The sequence below is a fragment of the Tachypleus tridentatus genome, chromosome 7, assembly GCF_004210375.1.
Source record: "Tachypleus tridentatus isolate NWPU-2018 chromosome 7, ASM421037v1, whole genome shotgun sequence".
Classification (NCBI taxonomy): domain Eukaryota; kingdom Metazoa; phylum Arthropoda; class Merostomata; order Xiphosura; family Limulidae; genus Tachypleus; species Tachypleus tridentatus.
Genome location: NC_134831.1, coordinates 58,737,800 through 58,762,871, shown reverse-complemented (window position 1 = coordinate 58,762,871; position 25,072 = coordinate 58,737,800). Strand labels below are relative to the sequence as shown.

At 32.7% G+C, this 25,072-nt stretch overlaps 1 protein-coding gene across 2 annotated transcripts in view; it reads right to left on the bottom strand.

Moving 5' to 3' along the window:
• Nucleotides 1–5,499: 5,499 nt before the first annotated feature.
• LOC143255751 (F-box only protein 25-like) overlaps nt 5,500–25,072 on the bottom strand; it is a 57,079-nt gene continuing 37,506 nt past the window's right edge. For both annotated transcript variants that reach the window (XM_076511925.1, XM_076511924.1), the window contains 7 exons: nt 24,678–24,730; nt 24,169–24,261; nt 23,823–23,916; nt 15,937–16,112; nt 14,322–14,593; nt 13,096–13,168; nt 5,500–10,246 (listed from right to left, as the gene is read on the bottom strand). In XM_076511925.1, the coding sequence (XP_076368040.1) occupies nt 10,094–10,246; nt 13,096–13,168; nt 14,322–14,593; nt 15,937–16,112; nt 23,823–23,916; nt 24,169–24,261; nt 24,678–24,730 (914 nt within the window). In that variant the 3' untranslated portion in view covers nt 5,500–10,093. The remainder of the gene's footprint in view (nt 10,247–13,095; nt 13,169–14,321; nt 14,594–15,936; nt 16,113–23,822; nt 23,917–24,168; nt 24,262–24,677; nt 24,731–25,072) is intronic.

The window sequence follows — 25,072 nt, the reverse complement described above, 5'->3', positions numbered from 1 at the left end:
TGGACTCTTGTACTCAAGTTTCAACTCGATTGATTAAATATAAAATTTTCTTAACACTTATTCTGATTGAATGCAAAAATGAAACCAAAATAATTTCGTGAAAAGTTGTTTGTGTGCGTGTTTTTTTTATAGCAAAGCCACATCGAGCTATCTGCTGTGTCCACCGAAGAGAATCGAACCCCTGATTTTAGCGTTGTAAATTAGAAGACTTCCCGCTGTCCCAGCGAGCTACTCGAGGAAAGGAGTGAGCTTGGCTTTAATTCGTTGGTTATGCATAAAAGCAATTACTGATAAAATGGCAAATTTATTATCTTTTGGGATACCTTTAAACTGCTCATGGTACTTTTCACCAAATCTTCAGAAGCTGTGTGTCATTGAAAATGTAAGTAGACCTTGAAAATCCTGAATATTTAAGTCAAAAGTCAACATTTTAATTCATAAACTCAATAGAAGTGAAACACCATTTTGAACATTTAAGTTTGCTGTAATGTTACATGATCTTGCTACCAAAATGAACACCTTATAAAATTTACTTGATTTACATTAACTCGAGTAATTGTCTCCGAATCTTTTCAAGTAAGCCAGAAAATTCCTTCTCAAAAATTATAGTTGATACAGTTAGGTCTTAATGACAATTTTTTCTTTATTGTTCTCAGGAAGGTTATTTCATTCGGATAGTCATGGATGACTGGTAATTGAATATAACATACAACTATATAGTTCATAATTAAAGTATGCATTTAGAAATCTCTTGGTTTCTTTGTATAATCGCTATACATTTGTTGAAACGAAGCTTTCTCCTACCTGTTCTGCCTTATCCAGCACAGTAACTTTTTTCTTCTTTTTCTTTGGAACGTTTAGGTTTAGAAACCTTGTAACTGTAACCTCAAAGTTCTTTACAAGCTTTTCTTTTGTTTCCTTTTCCTGATAATTTAGATAGAACTACTGATGATAAAAATGTATTTCTGATACATAATTTTCCACATGGTAACAAAACATCCATCTTTACCAGGAAATGCTCTTTATCTAATTAATAATAATAATGATTTTTTTTTTTTTACAAAGATTCTTTCAAAATAATATTCTGCCTTTTTATTAAGATGTCAATCCATACAGTAGGCGAGAAATGCTTGCAACAGATCTACTTCTATAGAAAAACGTAAGACCCATTTGGTTATTTAGGAATTGTTCTTAATATTTGAGGTGGCTTGTACAACTCTTTTCAGGTTTATACACCAGTCCTACTTCTTCCTACAAAATGAGGGGCATTTTGACTTGGTTTCACACCAGGGATTATACCAACCCAAAGCTTGGTAGTGGTGAAGTGAAAGCTCACCAGCTTCATTAAAAGTGGAATTATATACGGAAGGACACTAGAAAAATGTAGGAACCAAACTGTGATAATTTCATCTGCATAAAGTTTTCACAGATATATTGTAATAGGTTACCACAAAATAGGTGGGTCCTATCATGTTGAATGGTTGTTTAGTCCCTTTATTTTTTTTTTCCCTTGCGGATTGAAAGAAAATAAGAAATACACAGGGTGTCTGAAAAGTCTGGAACCATAGGCGCTTCAAACGAATTTTATAGCATATATTCTACATGCTGTCTTTGTAATTCGAAACAAGTTTAGAGACGTTATTTCCATTATCTTTGAAAACTGCGAAGCATATTCATGTCATTATTAGTTATTTATATTGAGTGATGTCGAGTAAACACACTTGTATAGAAAAATATATATGTAAAAACGGTCCGTTTGGGTTGGGAAAATTTGAGTTATTTATACTGCCAGTCTCCTTAACTTTATCGAGCAACTTCCTACTAGCATTGTGAATGATGTCCATTTCTCTCTCTCTATGCCACGAAACTTACTTTTTGAGTAGTAATAATATGTACATGTAGGTGTGTGTGTGTTGGGCTAAGGACTCTTCTGCAGTATGTGTCTGATTTGTTTGTGATAAATTCAAATCGACAAACACTACTCACTACACTTGTTCTCAACATAATATATATTCGGAACGAGTTAAACGTATGTACAAATTCCTTAGACTGTGGAGGTCATAGGCATATATATCATAAGCACTATATATTTCTCTTTTCATCAAAAGCACGCTTAGGCCTATTCAACGGTTTTAGAATTTCAGTTAACAAACCAAACTATGTTTCTCTATTACTGTTCGAGAATAGTTTACTAACTTGATCACCGAGTTACCACAGTTGTGTCGTGTGCTTCTAAAATCGTCTATTTTTCAACATCCACTAAGGTTGGTTCAATTTCTTTAGAACTCTCCTTGATAAAATATGCTATTCTTATCTCTTTTAATACCGTTAGTCTCATTCTAATGTACCAACTGTTAGACCTATAGTATATAATAGGCCTTCGACTCCTACGACGATCACTTGGAATTAACTTTTCTTTGGCTGAATTCCTTCTCGTAACTTTGCTTCTGTTCTCCTCTGTCTGTCTGTCTTGTTTGCTTTAACCGCTCATATCACACTATTTATATGCTTATTACTTAATTGTCTGCTTGCTATATCCTTGACATCAATAAATTTCACGTAACGTTCGATAATCTCAATCTCAATGGATTATAAGCACAGCGTACAACTCTTACCGATTAACGTAACCAAGCTTGTCAAAAGATTTACTTTAAAGTAATTGTTTCTAATTCTTTTGCTATAAACAAAACAATCATAAGATATTAACTCACAAAATACATTAATCAATAACATTTACACTGAAATGTATTTTATACCTTGATACTCTGGATGTCATCCATTAAGTTCGGCAGCAACATTTTGTTTAGAACAACCTTCTCTGTCGCACAGCAGAATTAACTTGACCTTATGCTCTTAAAGCACCATAATTAGTAACGTATCTGAAATTAAGAAGAGCTGTAAATCATCTATGATTCCAGGCGTTTTAGACACCCTGTATATAACTGCCTAAGGAGTCTTTTAATAAATCCCATCTAAACAGTGGGCACTGAGTATAAACACTTAGCCTGGACACTTTGATATTTCCCATTCATTGTGAATTTTAAGGCAAAGAATATTTACTGTGGGGTAACATTGGTCATTTGGTGAGTTCCTTCGCTTCTTTGTTTCCCACTTCTTAAATGTAAAAGTTAAAGCTGTAATGAAAATTTACAATTACAACTTCATATAGAGAATGTTGGAACATGAAATACTGAAGCTGTTAAACTTGCAATGTAATACACATGATATGACAAAAAAATGACTGAGTCATCCATATGCTTGCTTACAAGATTTCACCCAAGGAATGCTGGTGGCCAAAGGCAAGGGAAACTGTAAGGTAACAAACTTGATGGGAGATGTCATTAAGAAGAATAAAAGTGCTATCTCTCATGGAGTAATAGACAAGCCAGATGAGCTACTTAAGATCTCCAGTCAAAGCAGGAACTAAATTTTGAGAAACAGATATCTTATAGTAACATTTTATTTGTTTGTTTTGAATTTTGTGCAAAGCTACACAAAAGCTGGCTGTGCTAGCCATCCCTAATTTAGCAGTGAAAGACTAGGTGGAATACAACTACTGATCACCATCCACCACCAGTTCTTTTAACAATGAATATTAGGATTGACCATAATATTATAATGCCCCTACAGCTGACATGATGAGCATGTTTTTGTTGGGCAGGGATTCAAACCAGCGACCCTCAGATTGTGAGTCAAATGACCTAACCACCTAGCTATGCCGGGTCAGCAAGAAAAGATTTATGATTATATCTAAAGTTAGTTGTGTGAATAAGGTAGCATTGTAGTACATGCACAGTACAAAGTAAACGACTAGTTTCTGTATGGTTACAAAGAGATGAAATAGAAAGGAGAGTGATTAAAGAACTATTTGATCATCCTCCCAGAAAGCCCAAGTGTTGAAAAGAAAGGAACAGTATGGAAACAAAATGAATCAGTCTTTGTGAGAAAAAAAAGAGTACAGGAGGTACCTAAGGCAAAAATATCTTAGTGACATTTCCTGCAAATTAGAAAAAGAAAATACATCTTAAGAGATTATACAGAGAACAGGCTGTCAAAAATTCAAACAATGGACTTATAAAACCATTAGTTCTAAGCTGAGGTTCCAGTCCAGAAATAGAATTAAAGAAAGAGGAGGACTGATTAGAAAAGACTTGGAAAGGTCTGTAAGAACTATAGAAAACAATTGGTAATGGTTAAGAAGAATATAGAAGACCGTTGACAAAGCCAATCTACACAAATCAATTATAGAAAAGGACAGACAACTCTGTAAAAGATAAAAAAGAATAAGACAACTTAGAGGTGGTGATAGAAAAATCAGCATTCTTAACCTATCCACTTGCACTGATAAACTGCAAGGGTTGATAGACAATAAAAATGAGAAAACAGGTTACTCTGAGAGAAAATCCTATTGATCTTAATGAGGACAGAACAAGAACTATATTTCTAGATTTGCTGATCCTGACTCCTCCATTCCATCTACTCTCACATTCCTGTGGTAGAATCCTGCATGTGTTTTCTTTTATTGTGGAGGTAGCTGGTGCACATACAACAGACATACAATCTTAGCAAGATAGGGATCCAAATCCTATGACAAGGACAGTCCAAGACAATGGAAGACCTCTATTCTTGCTGCATCCTTCTTTTACCTTCACACTCATTGAGATCCTACACATCTTCTTCCACCTGAGTAGCTGTGGAGGTCTCTGGAAAATGAGCTGGACTATGGATTGTCTAAAACCTTCCCCTAAGAATGTTATCTCTGGAAGGAGTACAAAACTCCATATAACGTTATCCTCAGCATCTTTGGAACATACAAATCTCTCCACCACAAAAAGGTCAGAAGATGCAATTATTAAGCTACACTTTCTGCACAACCTTTTATTTAAAAAAAAATATATTATTTATGATATAGAGAAACAACATACCATAAACACTATCCTTTCAATAATAAGTTATAAATTAACAGTCTTAAAAATGAAGAATATGTGTCCACGTCTTTTGCTGCAAATTTAAAACTAAAAGATGAAATAAACTATTTCACTGTAAATGTGTAATCTGAACTGAGGCCACTTAATCTGTATTGTAAAATTCTTTCTAAATAAAAATTGAAATTAAGCATCTATATTTAGTTACCTTAATTAGACAATTTTTATATAGATAATTCTCAAGCAGTTTTGAAAGTTCAGTTTATCTCATGAATAAAAAACAAACTTCACATAGTTAGTACATTTGTATGGTATCTTGTTGAATTTTTAAACTATTTTTATAGGTTTAATAAAAAAAGGTATTGTACACTTGTTGTCTACTTATACATACTGCAATGTTTCTGAAAAAAAAATTCAAAAAGTATTTTAATTTCCAATTAATACTAAGTAAAGTTATATTTTAATCGTTTTTCTTCTTTTATAGTTGACAATGCTGTAATTTTGTTTTGCTATCTTTGTCTGTAAAATAAGTATGTATCATCTAAATAAAAATAATAACAATCAAAATATATAACCCAAAATCATATACAAGACAAACAGTTTATTCAAGAACAAAAGCAGATGAACAAAGAAAAGACAAAAATATTGATAAAAAACATTGAAAATGTAGATTATCATTATATTATTTAATTTATAATGATAAGAACGTCCTCTACAATTAGAAAAAGTACTGCCAACTACATGATGTTTTGAATTATGTAAACCATGTATAACAATTCTAAAAGTTGCATGCATAAAAAAATACATTAACAATGTAATATTGATATGTGCAACTACAAATATGACTGCACTTTACTTTTAAAGCACAAAACTCAAACACATATCTGAAGTTTAACAGTTTCCTCATGCAATATTTGTTTTTAAAAACAATTATTAAAAGTAAACAAACAAGTTTATGCTTTGAAACTACAAAAAGCCAATATTGATATAAAAGTAAAACCACAAACATCAATAGTGCACTAACTATCACAGATACAACTTATCACTTAGACCTGCATGTTTTGCTTTCTTATGTGAACAATAATCATGAAAAACAGTGAGAAGTGAGAATAAGCTAACATTTAAAGAAGCTTTACCAGATCTTATGACAAAATGGATTCGTTAAAACAATTAATTACAGCAAGAACTATAAAAGATATTCACCTTAACAGTATAAACTGCTGAGATTCCTTCTGCCCTATATGTACAAGACTCACTTGCTCTATAGTTTATAGTAAAAAGTACAGTGTTAAAAATATTGTTCATGTTAGATACAGTAGGATATAGTTTGTATTTTTTTTTAAATAACCATACCTATGCAAATGAAATGTATAAATAACTGAGAATTACTATACAATTTTCAAGCTTGATGAATCCATAATCAGACTTTAAGTTACACATTTATGAAATTTAAATCAAATTTACCAAAATAAAATATTAAGATTTATACATCTATAATGAACCTCTCACAGTGTTTGTGTAAAACTTCATAAATTAGTGTAAAAGTATTTTTGTTTGTTTGTTCTTAAGCACAAAGCTACATAATTGTCTATCTGTGATGTGTCCACCACAGATATCAAAATCAGGTTGTTAGCATTATAAGCTTTCAGATTTATCAACTGTGTAACTGTGAAGTAATAGTAACAAATCTAACAATGACTCAATTATGTGTCAAGAAAAAAATTATAATATTTAAAAGATGGATAAAATCACTGCAACAGTGATCTTGATTTTACAAGAGATAAAATGTTCTATAGACAATATCTTAAAAGATTATATTGATCTTGAAATATGAAACAGAAAATGAAATAAGCATTAAAATTAGATTTAGCTTAAATATTTACTGCAGTAAATAGAAATTTGAAACCAAAAGTGACTCTCAACCAAAGTGACTCTCGTTTTTCTTCATAGGAAATACATGATGTTAATGAAAATTAGGCCTTTTCTTCCTTTATATTAATCTAAGAAGTTAAAAGCACAAAATTCTGTCACAGTTCAAATTATAATTTAAAAAACAAAAGATTTTAACAAAAGGCTTATTTAATCTCACTACTAACTGCTACTGGTGATTTACTTTCAAAGGTCTATTTTTAAATCAAAGGTTCTGGCTACATTTACAAGTTAATGAACTGAGAACAGAATAAACACAAATAAAAAGTTATATTTGGATGAATGTAACCAATTATAACATATTTAGCATGATTTTAAACATCACTTTCTTAAATATTTCAAAATGTTATTGTTTATCTCAGTGTACACAGGTAAGTATCAAAGAGCTCATACCATGACATTCTACAGAGTGCCATTTAACACTGTTATGATGGCACAGTTATCAAGTGTTTGATTTACTCAACACTCCTTATTTAGCAATAAAAGAATAAACACAAGCAGAAAATGGAGAATCTGAAAAAAAAAAGGTAGATATGCATTTTGGAGTTCCTAGAGATTATGCAAATGGAATATGCAAACTGCACAATGGATAAAAGCATTTTTATTCCTCACATGAACATCATCTTGTACTCCAACTTCTCAGAATCTAAATCACACAGATGTCAGCAATTCACAAATATATTTTCAGTAAAATGTTTTGCATACAGTAGGCTTGTACACATTACTATAAACCCATCACATTTAATATAGATACAGATAGTAAACTTGGAATTATAGTCAACCTTCCTTTTACAATATATGGTGGTCCATTGGACTGATCCCGTGTACATTTGGTTGAGAGTTAAAAGTATCTTAGAAATGTTTGAGGTTATGGATTAAGTTTAGATAGTTATTAGTTAGCACTTATCAAAACATTTTGAGCATAAAATTATTTTAATTGTAAGTGACATTAAATTGAAAGTAATTAACAAAAAAAAAGTATATTTGGTTTCATGAAGGAGATTTATACAACATGAATATCCATCCCTGCACAGGTCAAAACAAGAAGACCTTACCTAAATGACATTTCATAAAAGAAATTTACATTTATAATTCTGGGAACATGATTAGTTGTATATTCCAGTAAATCTTCTTAATTTCCTAAAAACAATTTTTATTAACTAAAAAATGTTAACACCTTATGTTATATATGTATATAATTACTACAAAAAAACAACAACAACAACAAATATTTGATCTGTTTAGTTAAACAAAAGCTGAACAACCTTTAGGGAAGAATGTTTTATAGTTAGTTAGTTAGTCTGGTTGTTGTTGAGCACAAAGCTACATAAAGGACCATTTGTGCTTTGCCAACTGTGGATATTAAAATCCTGTGTGTCAGCATTATAAGCCCTCAAGCCTTTCAGTTGAGCCACTGGCAGGCAAAATATTTAGAGATATCTGTCATCAATATTCAAATGGAAAATCCATGCACTATGGAAACCTAATAGTAATTAGCTTTTAATATTTATTTCTTCTGCTCATAGCATAAATTGAAAAAAAAATTATGAAAACTATCTGGTTAAACAATTGTAAACTATATAAAAATGTCCTTCTACTCACAAATTAGCTTAAAACATTCCTTAATTATTTTCTTTAAGTAGATTATCATTTTATATAAAGAAACAGAAAGATAAATAAGAAAACACAGAAGAAAATTATGACATAAGAATATTAGTAACAACCTTAATGTTTTACAACACCTGCTGAGATGAGAAATCCATAAGGAATGAAGACATGTATAGATTACATAGATCCACAATTCTGTTTCTCATTTGAACATTTATTTTATTCTTGACTGGTACTTTATAAAGATTCTGCAATTTTCACCATTTATGTTTTATAGAAAGACAGAGTGTTTGTACAAAGTTTGTTGAAAATGGTAAATCATCCAAAATTATTTTATATACTATTATTTCAGAGGTGACACAACATATTTAAGTGACTGCTTTTCTGCAAAAACAACTCAGATAATTTTTATATAACACATATATGTGTATACAGTCTGAAAGGAGTCTACCCAAAATGTCATATAAAATAGAATCAATTTTCCTTTACATTTTTGTTACTTTACAGCATGTTAATTGATTCTCTTCAATTTTTTTTCTGTACAAACATGTATTTCCTGTCTAGTTTTGGATCAAAATAAAATTATGCTCAGACAGCAACAAGGGTTTGGTCTTCTACTTTCACATTTAAAAATTTTGTATAAAGTCTAGTTTCTTAAAATCCATCATGTTTAAAAAAGAAATATATTATTGTAAAATATTAACTGATAAGAAATTTTTCATAGAAAAAAATCAATACATGCAATAACTATCTTTAAATAAGACAATAATTCCCTCTTTTTTTCAGTTCATGACTATAATACATAATAACAAGTACACTTCTTTAACTAGAAGCAGTTTTGAAAATAAACAAATATTTTCTTCTAAACACAAAATCATTTATACCTTAACAGCAAACGTGTAGGTTTCTTCACAAAATTATTTTTATTTTACCACATATTGAAACAAAGAGATTTCCTAAAATGTTATCAATGTTTGTTTTGTTTTTATAAGAGCATAATGTACAATACTTAGAGTACTGTGAAAATGTAATTGAACAATAATAATCTAAAATCTTAAAAGCAGGACTTTATATACTGGTTCTCAAAGTTTCTCAAATACTTATTACTGAAGGTATCACTCCACTGATAGTACACTACTTACTAAAACAATGACTATCACACTGAAAACTTTATCAACTTTATTCCTAACTTTTAATTGAACTGGTAATTATACTTTTATTGCAAAATAAAACGAATAAGCATGTGACTCCATCTATTTTAAGTCTGCCTTTAAAAGGCTGAGATCTTTCCAGGAGAAATGTTTCTTAAAAGAGGGCTAGTTTTGTGCATTTTAACATGCAAGTGTTTACTCTTTAATGAAAGCTAGAAATAAACACTTACATTTCTAATGACATAAAAAAAACAAACTAGTTTTAAACATAATGATGAACAAGTAAAATTATCCCCACCCACAGCTGGGAACTAAGAATAATATTATATACATCACACCAAGGCCCTGCCTGCAGGCCCTATACACCAGCAGAGGAACTAAAGCATGGGAGTTATCAATATCAATCTTGAGATTATGCAATGTTTCAAACACAAGTTCTGTAACCACCAAGAGAGAACAAAGTACTTTTCTGTGACAATATTACAAAGAGAAGAACTTAAGAAAAGCCTGGGGTGTGACAGGAATACATTCAGGAACGCAAACCTTATCTTCTATTTCCTCCTCACCATTTGCCATCTCAGCTACTTCTTTTGTATGTTGCAGTGTTGTATCAATACAGGGGTGTCCAAATGACTGGGAAACAAATAACAATTAAAATATCATTCATTGCATACAGTGTGTTACAATAAAAAAGAAAATCCCCAAAAATTTTAGTAAATTAAATCAACTTTATACAATTACAATTTATATATATTTATATTAGTGAGTTTTTAATGCTACCAAAATATAATTTATAATTTGATACATACAAATACATACCCTATTCTTAGTCAAATTTACTATAAAATGTTTCTATAAAGGTTTTCCTTTTCACATTTTTTTTTTAGAAAATAAAAATCAGGCAAATCTATGCAGAGACCATGTAAACTTTACCAAATTTAATAAGAGATGACAAACATCATTATTTTAATTAGAATGTAACAGTTTCATATTTACTTTGCTATGTAATAAAATATCATAAATTCAATTATTTCTAAATGCTTGAGCAATTGTGATCTACAACTTTCCATGGGATATTTTTACAATTATCACAGTTTTTCTAATTAACTATTATGACTTTTTAAACCACTGTAAAATTCCCCAATTTTTTAGAAAATCCTAAATCTGCTTAATAAAGTTGAACAATATATGTAAAACTGCTGACTTTGTAGTTTTATTACTTATCACATGCTTCACTATTTTATAGTATTATTCAGAAAAGTACATAAAAACAAAATTAAGATAATATGTAAATTAGAAAATAATTATATACATATGTGGGAAGCATTTAGGGAAAAATTATAAGCATACAGAACATACCTATTCTCTATGGCAAAAATACGGCAATGGAGCAGAATAAAACAGTATGGGTTAGTAAAGGATTAAGATATCATATTGGAGATAACATAATAAATTCAAGAAATTTAAACTGAAAATAAGAACTTTAAGGATTACAGGAAATCAAGAGAGTTTGTTAAAAAGGAATCATCTAAACAGTGTATTGTAGCTTGCAACATGACAAGTAGAATTTGGGGTAGCATTTAAAGAAATATAGAGCACAAGACATGATATATTATTGTTTCACTGTATAGATCACTTGCAAGGCCTTACTTAGAGTACTATGTTCAGTTCTAAGTTCTCTTCCTCAAGAAAAACATTGAATTGTTGGAAAAGGTTCAGAGAAGAACCACTAGGATGATACCTAGTATCTTTTCTTTCTTTTTTTCTAATGTGCTTTAAACATATTCTTTGTAATTGTGTATACTGTGGAATTTCCTTCTAAACTGATCGTAGCTCCCATGGTTAAAATTCTTAATTTAATTTTCATTCAAATGTAATGTAATGCATATACAGTACATAAAAGTAATTGCCTAAAACCTCGAATCCATTACTTGTAACTTGGCTCATCAGCCATAATCATAGGAACATTGATTCTGTTAACTTTTGTTTGAGTGGTAAAATTTAGTAAACTGAACAGCTTTGCACAAGAAATAGAGAATACATCAACAAACCAGGGGATTTCAAACAAGAAAGAAAAGGTAAATATACAATAATACAAGTGTTAAACAATTTATGCATATACTGGAAATTATTATGGAAATCTATAGGTGATACACATATAGGAAGCTTCATTGATCTCCCAGCAAGCTTCAACTTTGTCTGTGATACTCTGTCATCAAAAACTGTTGTTTGTCATTACCAAAAAATTTGAAGTTGTACTGATCTGCATAGGGTACTGCTCTACAATTTTATTCATCCTACCATTTGAAGTCTGATACCAATTTCAACTTTCTTGTTTAGCTAAATAATGAGTTTTTGAGCAGCCACATATCTATTGAGGTCACTTTGTGCAAAGTATATTGTACTTTCTTAGGGGTAACATTAACACCAAAGGTAGATAGATGGTAGGACCACTTCTGGATTGTCTGTATCACACAAACAGTAAGTGTACCTGAGTTACTTAACCTCACATTTGAAAAATTTGAGCTTCTAATTCTATTGAACTGGAACTATAAGTAGGGTGTAAAGAGGGTGTGTGAAATTAATACTGTAAGGAATATCAGCAAACCTTTATTTCTACAAGTCTGTCATGTGACATTTCTGTCTGAGGATTCATGAATGCATTTACCAGGCTGCTTTTTAGACTGGTATGACTGCCTGTCTTGTCAGAAGCATTATACTGGTGTGGCACAGTACTGTCTGACCGAATGAATGACAGCCAATCACCATATAAACTGTTAAAACAATTTTCTTTCATGCACTTCACTTTTATGTATACAGAAAGATAATTTCTATGATACTTGCATTGAATACACATTTTATCCACTGTTTCTGTAATTATTTCCAATATTATATACAAAAAAAACTTTTTCTGTAAATAACGGAATTAAGATGTTAAACAGGTAGAAGAAAAAACAAATGACAATATTTTGTTTGAAATGTATTTATAACTGTATAACAGTTTGTAATAATCAGGTGTTTAACTGTAATTAAAACCTTATTACTTTCTTTTTGCATTATGAAGTTCTTACTACTATTTCAGAAACAACTGTTACATTATTGGCTTTGTTTAATGCTTCAATATACTTATGCAATATATGTAAAATGGTTCATGTACTAATATAATACCTACATGGTCATTTTAACATTAACCCTTAATTTTCCAAAAAGAACAACATTATTTTAGTAACTCTGTAGTAACACTGCAATAGTAATATAATAATGCAGTATCATAACAATAAGAACTTTACAGTAAAATGCAACAGTACAATAATAAGGCACTAACAGCACTTTCATAATGTTGAAAAGCAAGCTATCAGCTTCAGTTTTAATAAGTAATCAACACACTAATATTTGTTTTCAGATATGCAAGTCTTAAAATAAATATCATTACTGGTGAACCACATTGTACACATCTGCCTTGTTTAGCCTTTATAGCTCACCTTCCAAAACAAACAACGGCAATGTCTACAGAGAAAAAGACAGTCAGCATACTCCTCCTTTAATCCAAACACTCTGAAAATTAAATAATAAAAGACTTACCACAGACACAGAATTATCACAGTATCCAAACACAATATGTATTTGTAGATAGATATGTACACACACAGAAAGAGTTTTCATTGGTTACAAGACACTTTATAGGAGGAATGTGGAAAGGATTGCTCATACATGGTCATAATGATGTTATGTTGTAAATCTATGGCAGTATCTGTAACTAACAGTTAACGTTTGTGTTCTGTGTTCTTTAATACCACTTTTATTAACAGTACTGGTTAGAAACTTTAATGTGTATTTAATTTTATTATTTTACTTTTATTATAGGCCCAGCATGGCTAGATGGTTAAGGTGCTTAACTTCTAATCTGAAGTTCATGGGTTCAAATCTTTGATTTACATCTTACATTCAAATCTTACATAAAAAATATAATGTAAACAACTATTCTAGAATGATTTAAGTACAAAATAAAACTTTTCAGTTCTCACTTTCTTTCTTTTTTGTAAACTGTCTTTATTTTTAATATTATTTGATGAATTGTTCTCTTATGCCTAATTTTTACCATAATGTTCCTAATTGTAACAAAAGTATCTAATGTTACTAAGGAAACTGCTGCATAGAAACTTAAAACCCATTAAGAATGTTAGCAATTGCTTTGCAGGTATAACATTATTAAACTCGAAGTTTTTGATGATTTAAAAAGTTTAGTCAAAATAACACTGCTATTGAATAAGAACTTCCAATTAAATTATTTACGTATGCATATGATTGGAATATTTCTGAAAATATTATAATGATGTATGTATTCGTCTCATTCAGTAATAAATAATTTCAAAATGAAAAGCATTAATGTGTTCAAAACAGGATCTGTTGATAAGCCTTTGGAAATAACATCTTGTAATTTACATTCAGGGAATAAAACTTATTTACATATTCTCAAATTACTTTAAAGCGAAAAACTTTAGAATATCATGATATGCTCAGTTTTCAAGTTTTAAGTTGAAACAATTATCTTGAAATTCAAAGGAAAAATTAAACACATTTTATGAGCTATAGATATTATAAGAACAGTAATAGAATAATAAGGTAAAAACTATTTCAAATAACAAATAATAAAAGTAGTGTTTTCATCTGTGTATTTGTTGTTTTCATAGAAATGTATCAATCTTACTTTCGAAGATGGTGGAACACTCCTTGCCAGTCTAACTTCATGGGATGCCCAGATTTACTCTTATAGCAGTCAAGAGCATGATGAACCTGTTGTAGAGTGAAATGAAAATAACAGAGTTGTCTCCAAATGTATTGTTCATTAATTAGGCCTTGCATGACACTGTATGCTTGACCTGAATTAATGAGGTCTCGATAGTCACAAAGTCGTAGGAGTATTTCTCGAATAAGCTCAGCTGGAAGATGTGTCAGCTTAAGACTTCCATCATCTTTTGGCTTTAAAATGAAAAAAAAAAAATGTCATGATTTGCTTTGTCATTTATTGAAATGTTCTTATTAATTTCACACTGCTTTTTTTTCAGAGTATTAATAATGAAACTTTACACCTCTGTGTTTTCAACAGAAAAGTAGATGATAAATTTTCATTGCCATGTAAACACATACACACTACTACCTCATTGTGGGGTTTAAGAACTAAATTTGTAAAATATGCCTTCTATTATCTGAAACAACATAATGAAGGAACAAACATTTAATAAAACCTCTGATGGACTGCACAGGTTAGAAAATCAGGCTTCTACATACTTGCATAATGTGTTTATATATTTGAGCCAATACACCAACAGATTACATTAAAACTGCAAAAAATCTTAAAGACTTAATTCCAGCTTTCATATAGTTACTGAGCAAAAGTGCTCATCTGGGGTGACATGTGTAGTTGAAAACTATTAATAAATCCTCTTACTACTAATCAACATCAGGCTATTCACCTACAATAGTGACATTTAAATAATTATTTTCAGAATTATTGATATACTCTTCATTCTCTTATAATACTCTCACACAGACATTATATCTTATATTTTAAAAACAGCTTCTATATAAATCAAAATCAAATGGAGGTCTAAAAGAGATCTGAGAGGTTATAGGACAAGATCTTCCTGTGGGAGGCTCCTTCCAACCTACTCATTATAAAACAATCTTCCACAATTACATACATAAAAAGGTTTATTTATAACATTGAGGAAAATTACCAAAAGTCATGAAACTGTGCTAGTTATAAGAAGTTAAATTCCAATGAACTTGTAACAGTTAGCCTGGAAACAGCTACTAGACAGAAGTTGATAGCTAATTCAGTATTGATTATAGAGCTGAAAACTCATTTAAACAAGTCTTTTTTTAATGTTCATAAAATGTTAAACTGTTTTATTTACTACCATTTTTCCTTTTCATAAAAAAACTGTTTTTCGTGGATATTTCAAGGCAATTTCCCTATCTTATTTATCTCAACTACTTCTACACCACTAGAGTAAATAAAAATATAAAAAATTACAAAAGATCTGCATTCAGAATATTAAAATTTAATAGCAATGTTTCTTATTCCACAGTATCTTTCACTTAACTCAAAAGATCCTGGTACAATTATTTAAGAAATCTTGCACTTATGATTATTATATGCATAAATATTTATAGTCTACATCAGGAGCTCCCTCCCAATCACTGCCTGAGATTAGTTTATAATTACTAAATCATTCACAAACATTAATGGCTATGGAAAGTCACTTTACTGTTATCTTCAAATATTATGCTATTTAAACAGAAACTCCCATAATTCTAACCTCTTTGATCTTTATATTACTAGCAAACATGCATATCCGCTCAATTGTTTGAAGATGCTGCTCCCACAGAAGTGTGCTCCCCAGAGGGCGCCCCCAACAGTAATACTTTCTCATGGTTTTCTTCAAGTCATATAAAATTGCCTGAAGCATGTGGATGTTCTGCTGGTTGCTTGCCACTATAAATAAAGCTTCCAATTATACTTTCATTTGAAAAATCAAGTATAATTTACTTTATGATAAAATATTAGTCTCAAGTTATTTTTTTTGCATTTGTTAAATGCACATATCATTACAGAATAATTCGCTACAATGAAGGGCATTAAGACATTCATTGTGCTTGTTTATACATTTATTATTAGTATACTTTAAATTATTATGTAATGACATTGTTACTAAAAATAAATACTCCTATCATTATATATCTTGTTTAAACTTATTATGCAGTCAATGTTCTACTGAAAAACTGATTATTCCTATAATTTCAACAGTAATACCAATAAAGACCTTGGTACATTGGTTGCAAAGGTCAAGAAGGTTACAGGAAGAATTCAAAAATTAAGGTCTGAATCTTTTTTGTACTTTATCCTTTTTGGTATATAAGTATTTTATATAGTATCACATACTTACAATAACTCAAAGTAGAGATTAGGAGTAGTCTTGAAAACAAACTAAAACAACTTATCATAATTATAACAATTGGAGTCTTAACATGAAAAAACCTGAGATGTGTATAAATTCAGAAAAAAAAATTACATTGGAAAAAATATGTATTTACAAGTGAAGTCCATAAATAAATATGTCATAATTATCTGTCTAATTTTAGGTAGAGACTACATAAATGGTTGTTTGGTTTCAGGCCATGAGCACAAAGAAGTCTTTTGCCTTCAGGTGGAAAGTACAGAAAGTTTCTGACATTTGTCTTATTTCAGATAAAGACCACAAAAAAGACTATTACTAATGTTTTTCTTTTTCAACTAAAAATCTATATCATTTCAGGTAAAAAATACATCAAATCACTAATGCGTATCTTGTAACAGGTAAAGACAACAGAAAAACCTATTTGGTTTAAGGTGAAGGATACAGAGTTTCTGATGTCTACACTGTTTAAAGATTGAGACCATGGATATGCATTTGATTTCAGGTGGAAATCTGTCCCACATTTTTAATACTTAGTTTGTTATCTATAACGTGCCAAGTGGATGTAAGTGCAACCACATTTAATTTACATATTGCAATTTTCATCGGGTCAGGCCCGGCATGGCCAGTTGGATAAGGCACTCAACTTGTAATCTGAGAGTTGCAGGTTCAAATCCCCTTCACATCAAACATGCTTACCCTTTCAGCTGTGTGGACATTATAATGAGACAGTCAATCCCACTATTCACTAATAAAAGAGTAGCCTAAGAGTTTGTGGTGAGTATTGACAACCAGATGCCTTCCCTGTAGTCTTACACTGCTAAATTAGGGATGGCTAGTGCAGATGTCCTCCTGCGTAGCTTTGCGAAAAATTCAAAACAAGCCAAATTCATAGAGTTAAACATAAATAATAATTGAAAATAAGAAGAAAACTCATTGACATTTGAAACTGAGGGACTCAATGACTATTTGTCACCCGAGGTGAATGTAATTCCTCTACTATTTTGTGGGAGGTTGGTTGGTTTGGTGTTTTATGGCACAAAGCAGCTAGGCTATCTGTGCCAAACATCCAGCAAAAGGTAAAAATTAAAGTAAAATCAGGAAATTTATAAAAGGAAATTAAGATAAAATAAAACAAAGTTAAAAAAAGGCATAAAACTTATGTTTACATCTAGTCTACATCATTAAGAGAAAAACTACAGTAATACAAATTGTAGAGGACTTTCTGTAGCATAACTGCAATTATCATAACTCGCCAGGAAGACTAACAGGTAAGTACAAAAACCACCATCAGCCACCTGAAGTTGGCCTTTTCAGTCCTGGTTCCGAGTTATTTGACATTATGGGTATTTTCAAAAAGTAAGGCAATAAAAGTTTTAAAAGACTTGTAGAAAAATTTTAATAATAGCTCGCCAGGATGACTAACAGGTAGTTCGAACAGCAGTGTTAGTCACCTGAAGTTGGCCTTTCGAGTTATTTGACATTATGGCCATTTTCTAATTTCAAATTGAACTAGATGGACTGTGATTCTTGAAAAGGAATCTCATTAAAAAAGGTCTAACATATAAATTAAGAAACTTAAATGGCATTAAAAATATTAATAGCCTTTAAAAATTAAAATCATTTCCACCATCACCAAATAACACTGTCTAACATTATGGACAAACCTTCGGATAAAATATGGTGAAAATGGTGCGTCATTGAGAGTCATACAATGACAAGAAAGTAAAATGGGGTTTACTGTGACCTGAGTATCATACAGACTACACATTGGTGCATCAGTTCCAGATAAATGAAAAAGATGAGTTAAAAAACTGTGACCAATGTGCAGTCTAGTTAGAACAACTTCCTCTTTCTAATCCTTACGGAAGCAAGGCAGCGAAAGTCCAATATAGGGTTTTATTTGGAAAAGCTTGTTGTCACGTTGCTCATTCCAAGTCAACTGCCAACAGAGCCGAGCCTTGAATACAGGACCATAGTCCATGTATGGAATAAGCACAGCAGTGATAATGCCAGAGCAGATAGATTTAACTGTGGTGTTGGTGAGTTTGTTCCCCCGAATACCAACATGGCCCGGTATCCAGAAAAACTGGGTAGAAGCAGATGTTACAGATAATCGGGCCAGTTTGTTTTGAATATCGGTGAGAAAAGGGTGTGAACTAATGTGAAGCAATTCCAGGGTCAATAGAGAACTAATCGAGTCAGTATAAATAGTGCAGTTTGAGTACTGATTAGCTTCTATGTGATCCAGGGCAAGAGAAATGGCATACAGTTCAGCACTGAACAGAAAAGCTGTAGAGGGGATTCTGGGTACAACCACTGAACCACAACAAACCATGGCAGACCCCATACCGTCACCTGATTTTGAACCATCTGTATAAATAGGAGTGGAAGGATGGTTCAAAAGATGTTCAGCAAATAACAGGCAGTATTCTCAATCAGGAGTGTCCACCTTTCTCAGATGACTTAAAGACAGGTCACATTTGGGGACTGTAAGAAGCCACGGTGGGATGGGCTGGCCACTAGATACAGCAATGTTATCCAAGGGCAGACCCAATTCATCCAACTACGAAAGCCAAAAGGAGTAATGGCAGACCATCTATTCTGAAAAAGTATGGCCCATCGAGGAAGGAAAACACAATCCCAGGTGGCATGCTGTGGTAAGGAAGGAAGTTTCAAAGCATATAGTAAAGATAATTGCAAACAGCAGAGGTGCAAAGAAGGTTTATGAGACTATGTATAAACTCTGAACTGGGGGAGTGCAGAAAGTCCCAATGCAGAACCAAAGTCCCTGATGATGAATGGGGTCCAGCATCTTCAAGACCGAGGCTTGGCAAAGCTATAGACCAGTGACCCATACTCTAGGTTTAATAGAATAAGAGCATGATATATCTTTAGCATAGAACATCAATCTACCTCCAATTGGTGGAAGAGAGGACACGGAGGATGTTCAGTGCTATTGAACACTTGAATCGTAGCTACTTGATATGTGGTATAAAGGTAAGCTTGTGGTCAAAGATAAGCCCAAGAACTTTGTCTCAGGGACCAGAGGTAGCACAACTTCACTAACACGGAATTCAGGATCGGGGTGAATACCCCACTGGCAGCAATGCATGCAAACGATTTTAAAGAGAGATAAGTTAAAATCGTTTGCTGCTGTCCACTTTAGTAAACAATTGAGAGCAGTCTGTAGCTGCTGCTCAATATACCTCATATTCGATGACTGACAGGAGATGTGAAAGTCATCAACATAGAGCCTGTTAGCAACAGTAAGAGGGAGTTGTTCAGTGATGGCATTAATCTTTATACTGAAAAGTGTGGCACTCAAAACACAGCCCTGAGGGACTACAGGTTCCTGTAGAAAAGAATGGGAAAGTGTCCAACCCACATGAACTTGGAATCTCTTGTCCAATGAAAAATTTTTAATAAAAATGGGCAAACGGTCATGTAACCCATATATATGGAGGACTCGAAAAATGCCATACCTCCATGTTGTATCATAAGTCTTCTCAATGCCAAAGAATACTGATACAAGATGTTGTATTTGAGAAAGACTTCTCTGATGGACGTTTCAAGTCAAATCAGGTGATCCAGGGTGGAGTGCTGTTGCTGGAACCCACACTGGATGGATGAGAGGAGGTTGTTTGATTCCAGGAACCAAATGAGATGAGCATTAATCATCCTCTCTAAGTTTTACACAGACAGCTCATCAAAGCAATTGGACTGTAGTTTAAAGGAAACTTGAGATCCTTCCCAGACTTATAGAAAGATAGGACAATAGCTTAGTGCCAGGCATCAGGAAAAACATTCTCCTGCCAGATCCGGTTAAAAACAAGCAGAAGAATAGTAAGAGAAGCAGGAGATAAATGATGCAGCATTTCATAGTGTACATCATCAAGTCCAACTGATGTACTGCCAGACCAATGAAGAGCCAGTTTGAGTTTCACAGTGTATAGGGATGATTATAGTCATAGAGACAATCAGCTCAAAAGGACAGAAATATTTGCTCTGCCTGAGTCTTGATGGCTAAGAAGGTGAAGGAAGAAGCAGAAGTGCTAGATACCCAGCAAAAGTTTTCACCTAGAGTATCAGTGATGCTCCTGGTATCAGCTACTTCCTGGCTATCAGAGAGCAGGATCAAGAAGGGGAACATAATCCAAGATCCCTTCTGGCTTTGACATCTTATCTACCAAGCACATGCACTGGCCTGCTGGAAAGCAATGCAGTGCAAGAGTGTGGGATACCTTTGAAAAGTATCCCAGGCCTGTTTTTGAGACTTTCATGCCATGTGGCAGGCAGGATTCCACCACGGACGAGGATATCGTGGAAAACGTGTTGAAATTTTAGGAATACACTGAGCAGCTGCTTGTATAATATAGTCAGTTACTGCTGCCATACAGTCGTCTACTGATGGCTTACAGACAATGGCAGAATCAAGTTCTGCAAGAGCAGTGAAAGAGAGCCAGTTTGCTAGATCCAGCTTCCATCTGGGCATGCAGGTCGGGTGGTATCGACCACGGCCAATTTCTCTCAAAATTATAGGAAAATGATCACTGCCTCATGGATTATTGTCAACCCTCCAAGATAAATAGGAAAATAGTGAAGAGAAGCCAACTGAGAGGTCAATAGCAATAAAGGACTGACTAGGTGCATGAAAATAAGTAGAAGAACCAGTATTAAAAAGAGAAACGTTGTGATCAGAGAGCATATGCTCTATGGAGCAATCCCTCCTATCAATGTCAGCACTTCCCCATAGGGGATGATGTCCATTAATGTCCCCCAGGATTAAAAAGGGAGACAGCAACTGTTCAATGTGAGCATCAAGGTCTGACTGATCATAGGTCTCTCCAGGCAACAGGTAGAGAAAACAAACAGTAATGGTATGACCCAAGGAAACACAGATGGCTATGGCCTCCAAGGGTGTGTCGAGTGGCAAAGATAGGGTGGGCACATGCTGATCAACCAACAGTGCCACCCCTCCATCACACAGCCTGTCATTTCTGTACAAGGTGGCCATTTTTATTTACGTGTAAGTGAATTGAATGGAGAACCTTTCCATTTACAACCATGACTTTTTTCTTTGCTGTCTTTATTTGAGGGAGGTTTATCGACCTCCATGGATCCTTCCCTAGGTCGATTGGGCAGGTCTTTGCTCTTTGAAGAGGATTCCAGTGACTGAGGACGTGAATGAATGATCGTTTTGCATCTCAATATGGGAAAAGAAGATGTATCCATAGAAATGCCTGTACCCAAGACCAAAGGAAGGGAATCTTGGGACTTGTTGAAATGTATGTTATGAATAGAGATGAGTGCTGAAGTTGATTTCAACCTTTTTAACCATGGAGGTCAAAAAACTTTTCAATTGTTTTGAGAACAATTCTTTTGGAGGCACAGAGAGATCCATCTGCACTCCCACTACAGTAGTGGAACAAAGTGCAGGAGCATATATCTGAGATGAAGTGGTGGACAGCAACTTGCGAGCCTCAGGAAGATAAATAATGTTATGAATCGTTTTCAAACATTGCACCTCTTTTTCTTCCAACCATTTAGGGCAAAAAGAAAGTAGAATTGGTGACAGCCACTGCAATTGAGGCAACAATGGTCCATTTCATAATTGTAGGCATCATGGTTCTTGCCATCACAAGAAGCACACATCAAGGAGCCACTATAAGACATCTTCAACTGACTGAACCACTGACACTGGAAACATTGCAGAGGGTTTGGAATGTATGGCCATACTCTGCAATTAAGATAACCTGCCTTGATGGTGGCAGGCAAACATGGTGATATAAATGTGAGAATGAGGACATTGGTTGGCATCACAATTCCATCTTTGCAAGTGAATATATGCCTCACTGCAGAAACTCCTTGGGTGGAGAAACCAGTGAGAATCTCTGACTCTGGGATGTTCTCCAAATCCCTCTCAACAATAACTCCTCATGATGAATTCAAAGTAACATGAGGTGTAACCTCAATTGGTATATCCCCAATTGCCTTTGACTGCAAGAGGAGTTCATTGTGTTGAGATGTGGATGTTTCCACCAATATGTCACCACATCGAAGCTTCTTTACTGACTTTGGAGAGACAGCAAGTCCCTCTAGTTTCTTTTGAATGAAAAAGGGAGACATATGCCCTAAAGATCTGTCTGAAAGTGAATGCAATATAAGAAAATGAGGTACAACAGGTGGTACAGCTGGTGAGGATTGCTGCTCAGAATCTTTAAGATGTGGTCATTTACCAACAGACTGATTTTTCACTATATTATTAAGGTTTTTTAATTGGAGTATCCATAATGAAAAACGAAAATTTCAGTGTCCACTGACCCAACCCACTATGGAGCCCTACGAGGGGAGGCACTACAATGTCAAACAAGGACACTGCAGCAATGCCAGGGTTTCATGAGTACCATACTCAAAAACCAACATCAGATACAATGTCCACAACATCTGTTGAAAACATCCAACACTAGTATTTGGTTGACCCTAGCCCAGGTGGACAAGAAAACTGACCCAAGGCTGCCCATCTACAGGAATTCAAGGCCAAAGTGGTGTGTTAGGGTTGGACCCCTCAACCACCAAGATCCTCTCCTCCCCTTCACAGGTCACCATGCACGGCAAACACGTGGGTGAATGTTTAGATCCCAGAGTAGGTAAACTAAAAGAACAGAACCTTCCCTGGAAGGTCCCCTCACCACATACAGGAATCCACACCGAGGAGTACTATTTTGTGATAATTTTTCTACCTTTCAAACGACATTATTAATTTTGCAACTGAAACTACCTGTCAAGCAAACAATTTGACACACTAGTTTGCATATTTCCAAGTCTTTTCATTAGTTTAATAAGTTTCTTTTTACTTTGTGTTTAACCTATACAAATCTCTTCTTGATTTTTTAAAAAATTTATTTCAGTCTTTAGTTGAGTGGTTTGTTGTATGCTTTATGAAAAGAAATAGTTAATATATAAAATCTGGATTTGAAATAGGTTTAAACTAATAAAATAAAGTTAAACTACCTAATATGCACTGTATTACAAAACCACATAAATATTATATCTCAGATCAGTCTTTCAAATAATTCTTTTAACATTTCTACTGCCCCTCCCCAACCAAATTCTATTTACTTTCATTAAAAAATAAGATTTTGCACATAGTGATAAAAAAACGTTTTCTGGCTTCTGCAATGACTTGTACAAAAATATTTTCAATAATTCATTATTGTGCTATTAAACATGAAAATGGCTGACAGTACCTTGACCAGCTACTTCTTCTAGTAAAACAAAGAGAACTTTGGTAGCACAGCCACTGAGTGTTGTGAGATTTTGGCTGATGATAAGGTGGATAAGCTAAGTAAATAATAAACAACCATATTCTTAGTTTAACTAATTATGCATTGCAGAAATGTACATACAAAAGTTGATTTTATTTTTACCAAGAACAAAGACAAATTATCTACAAACCATGTTTAATAGCATATTTTACTTATCTGAAGATTTTTACATACTCAACAACAACAACACTTAATAAGCAACTAATTCTAAAATAAATAAATAATCAAAAAACCCTAAAATAATTTGATAGGAAATAATGTGTCTCACCTTGCAAATGTAATTAAATCTTCTAATATCCTTAACACCATTTCGAAAGTCAAGTCTCCGAAAAGCTTCACTGATTGTGTTGTAACCTGCAACCTAAAATATTTTAATTCCATCAACTGTTATGCTAAAAATACATTTTTCAATAAAAAGAAACATAATGTCATAGGATAACTAACTTGCTAACAATAAAAATACTGTTTACATGTATGTCAATGTTTGTCTTCACTTTTATATATACATATTTAGTTTCAAATTCACTACAAACACGCACACCAAAAACTTAACACACACATGTAAAAATGTAGTTGAAAACTTTGCCTCTATTTTAAAAACAAGGTTTATTAGATAAAACATTCATTTTTAATTTCAAATCACAATTTCAGGAATAAAACTAAATAGGTATTAATTTTGCAAAAACAAAGCATACATTAAATCTCATCATCTTTTTAACTTTCCTTTACAAAATCATTGAATATAAAAATGAAAAACGTATTAGCAAGGTATTTTACCTCTCTTGTTGACTTGATGGTAATGGGGAAATGTGGCTGCCATAGATGATTTTCTAAAATAAAATGTGCATTATTTTCTTGAAACTATCAATTTGAAATTTAATTCATGTAGAGCTAACCTAAAAATGTGTAATGTAGTAAAACAATGTAATCAAACTCCTATCAATTGACAAATATTCTAATATCACAAGAGACAAGTTAACCTTCTTCTAGCCTTTGCTATAAATTTAAATAATACTTTTGTGTCATAATGTAAAATGCAACTAGTCAGTAATTAAGTTGAAATTTTGAAAGAGTTGGAATTCCCTTTTATAAAATGCTGTTCCAGATCACTCCATTGTAATTTAACAACTACAACTAGTTGATTTTAAATACAGAATTTCTTTTCCACAGAA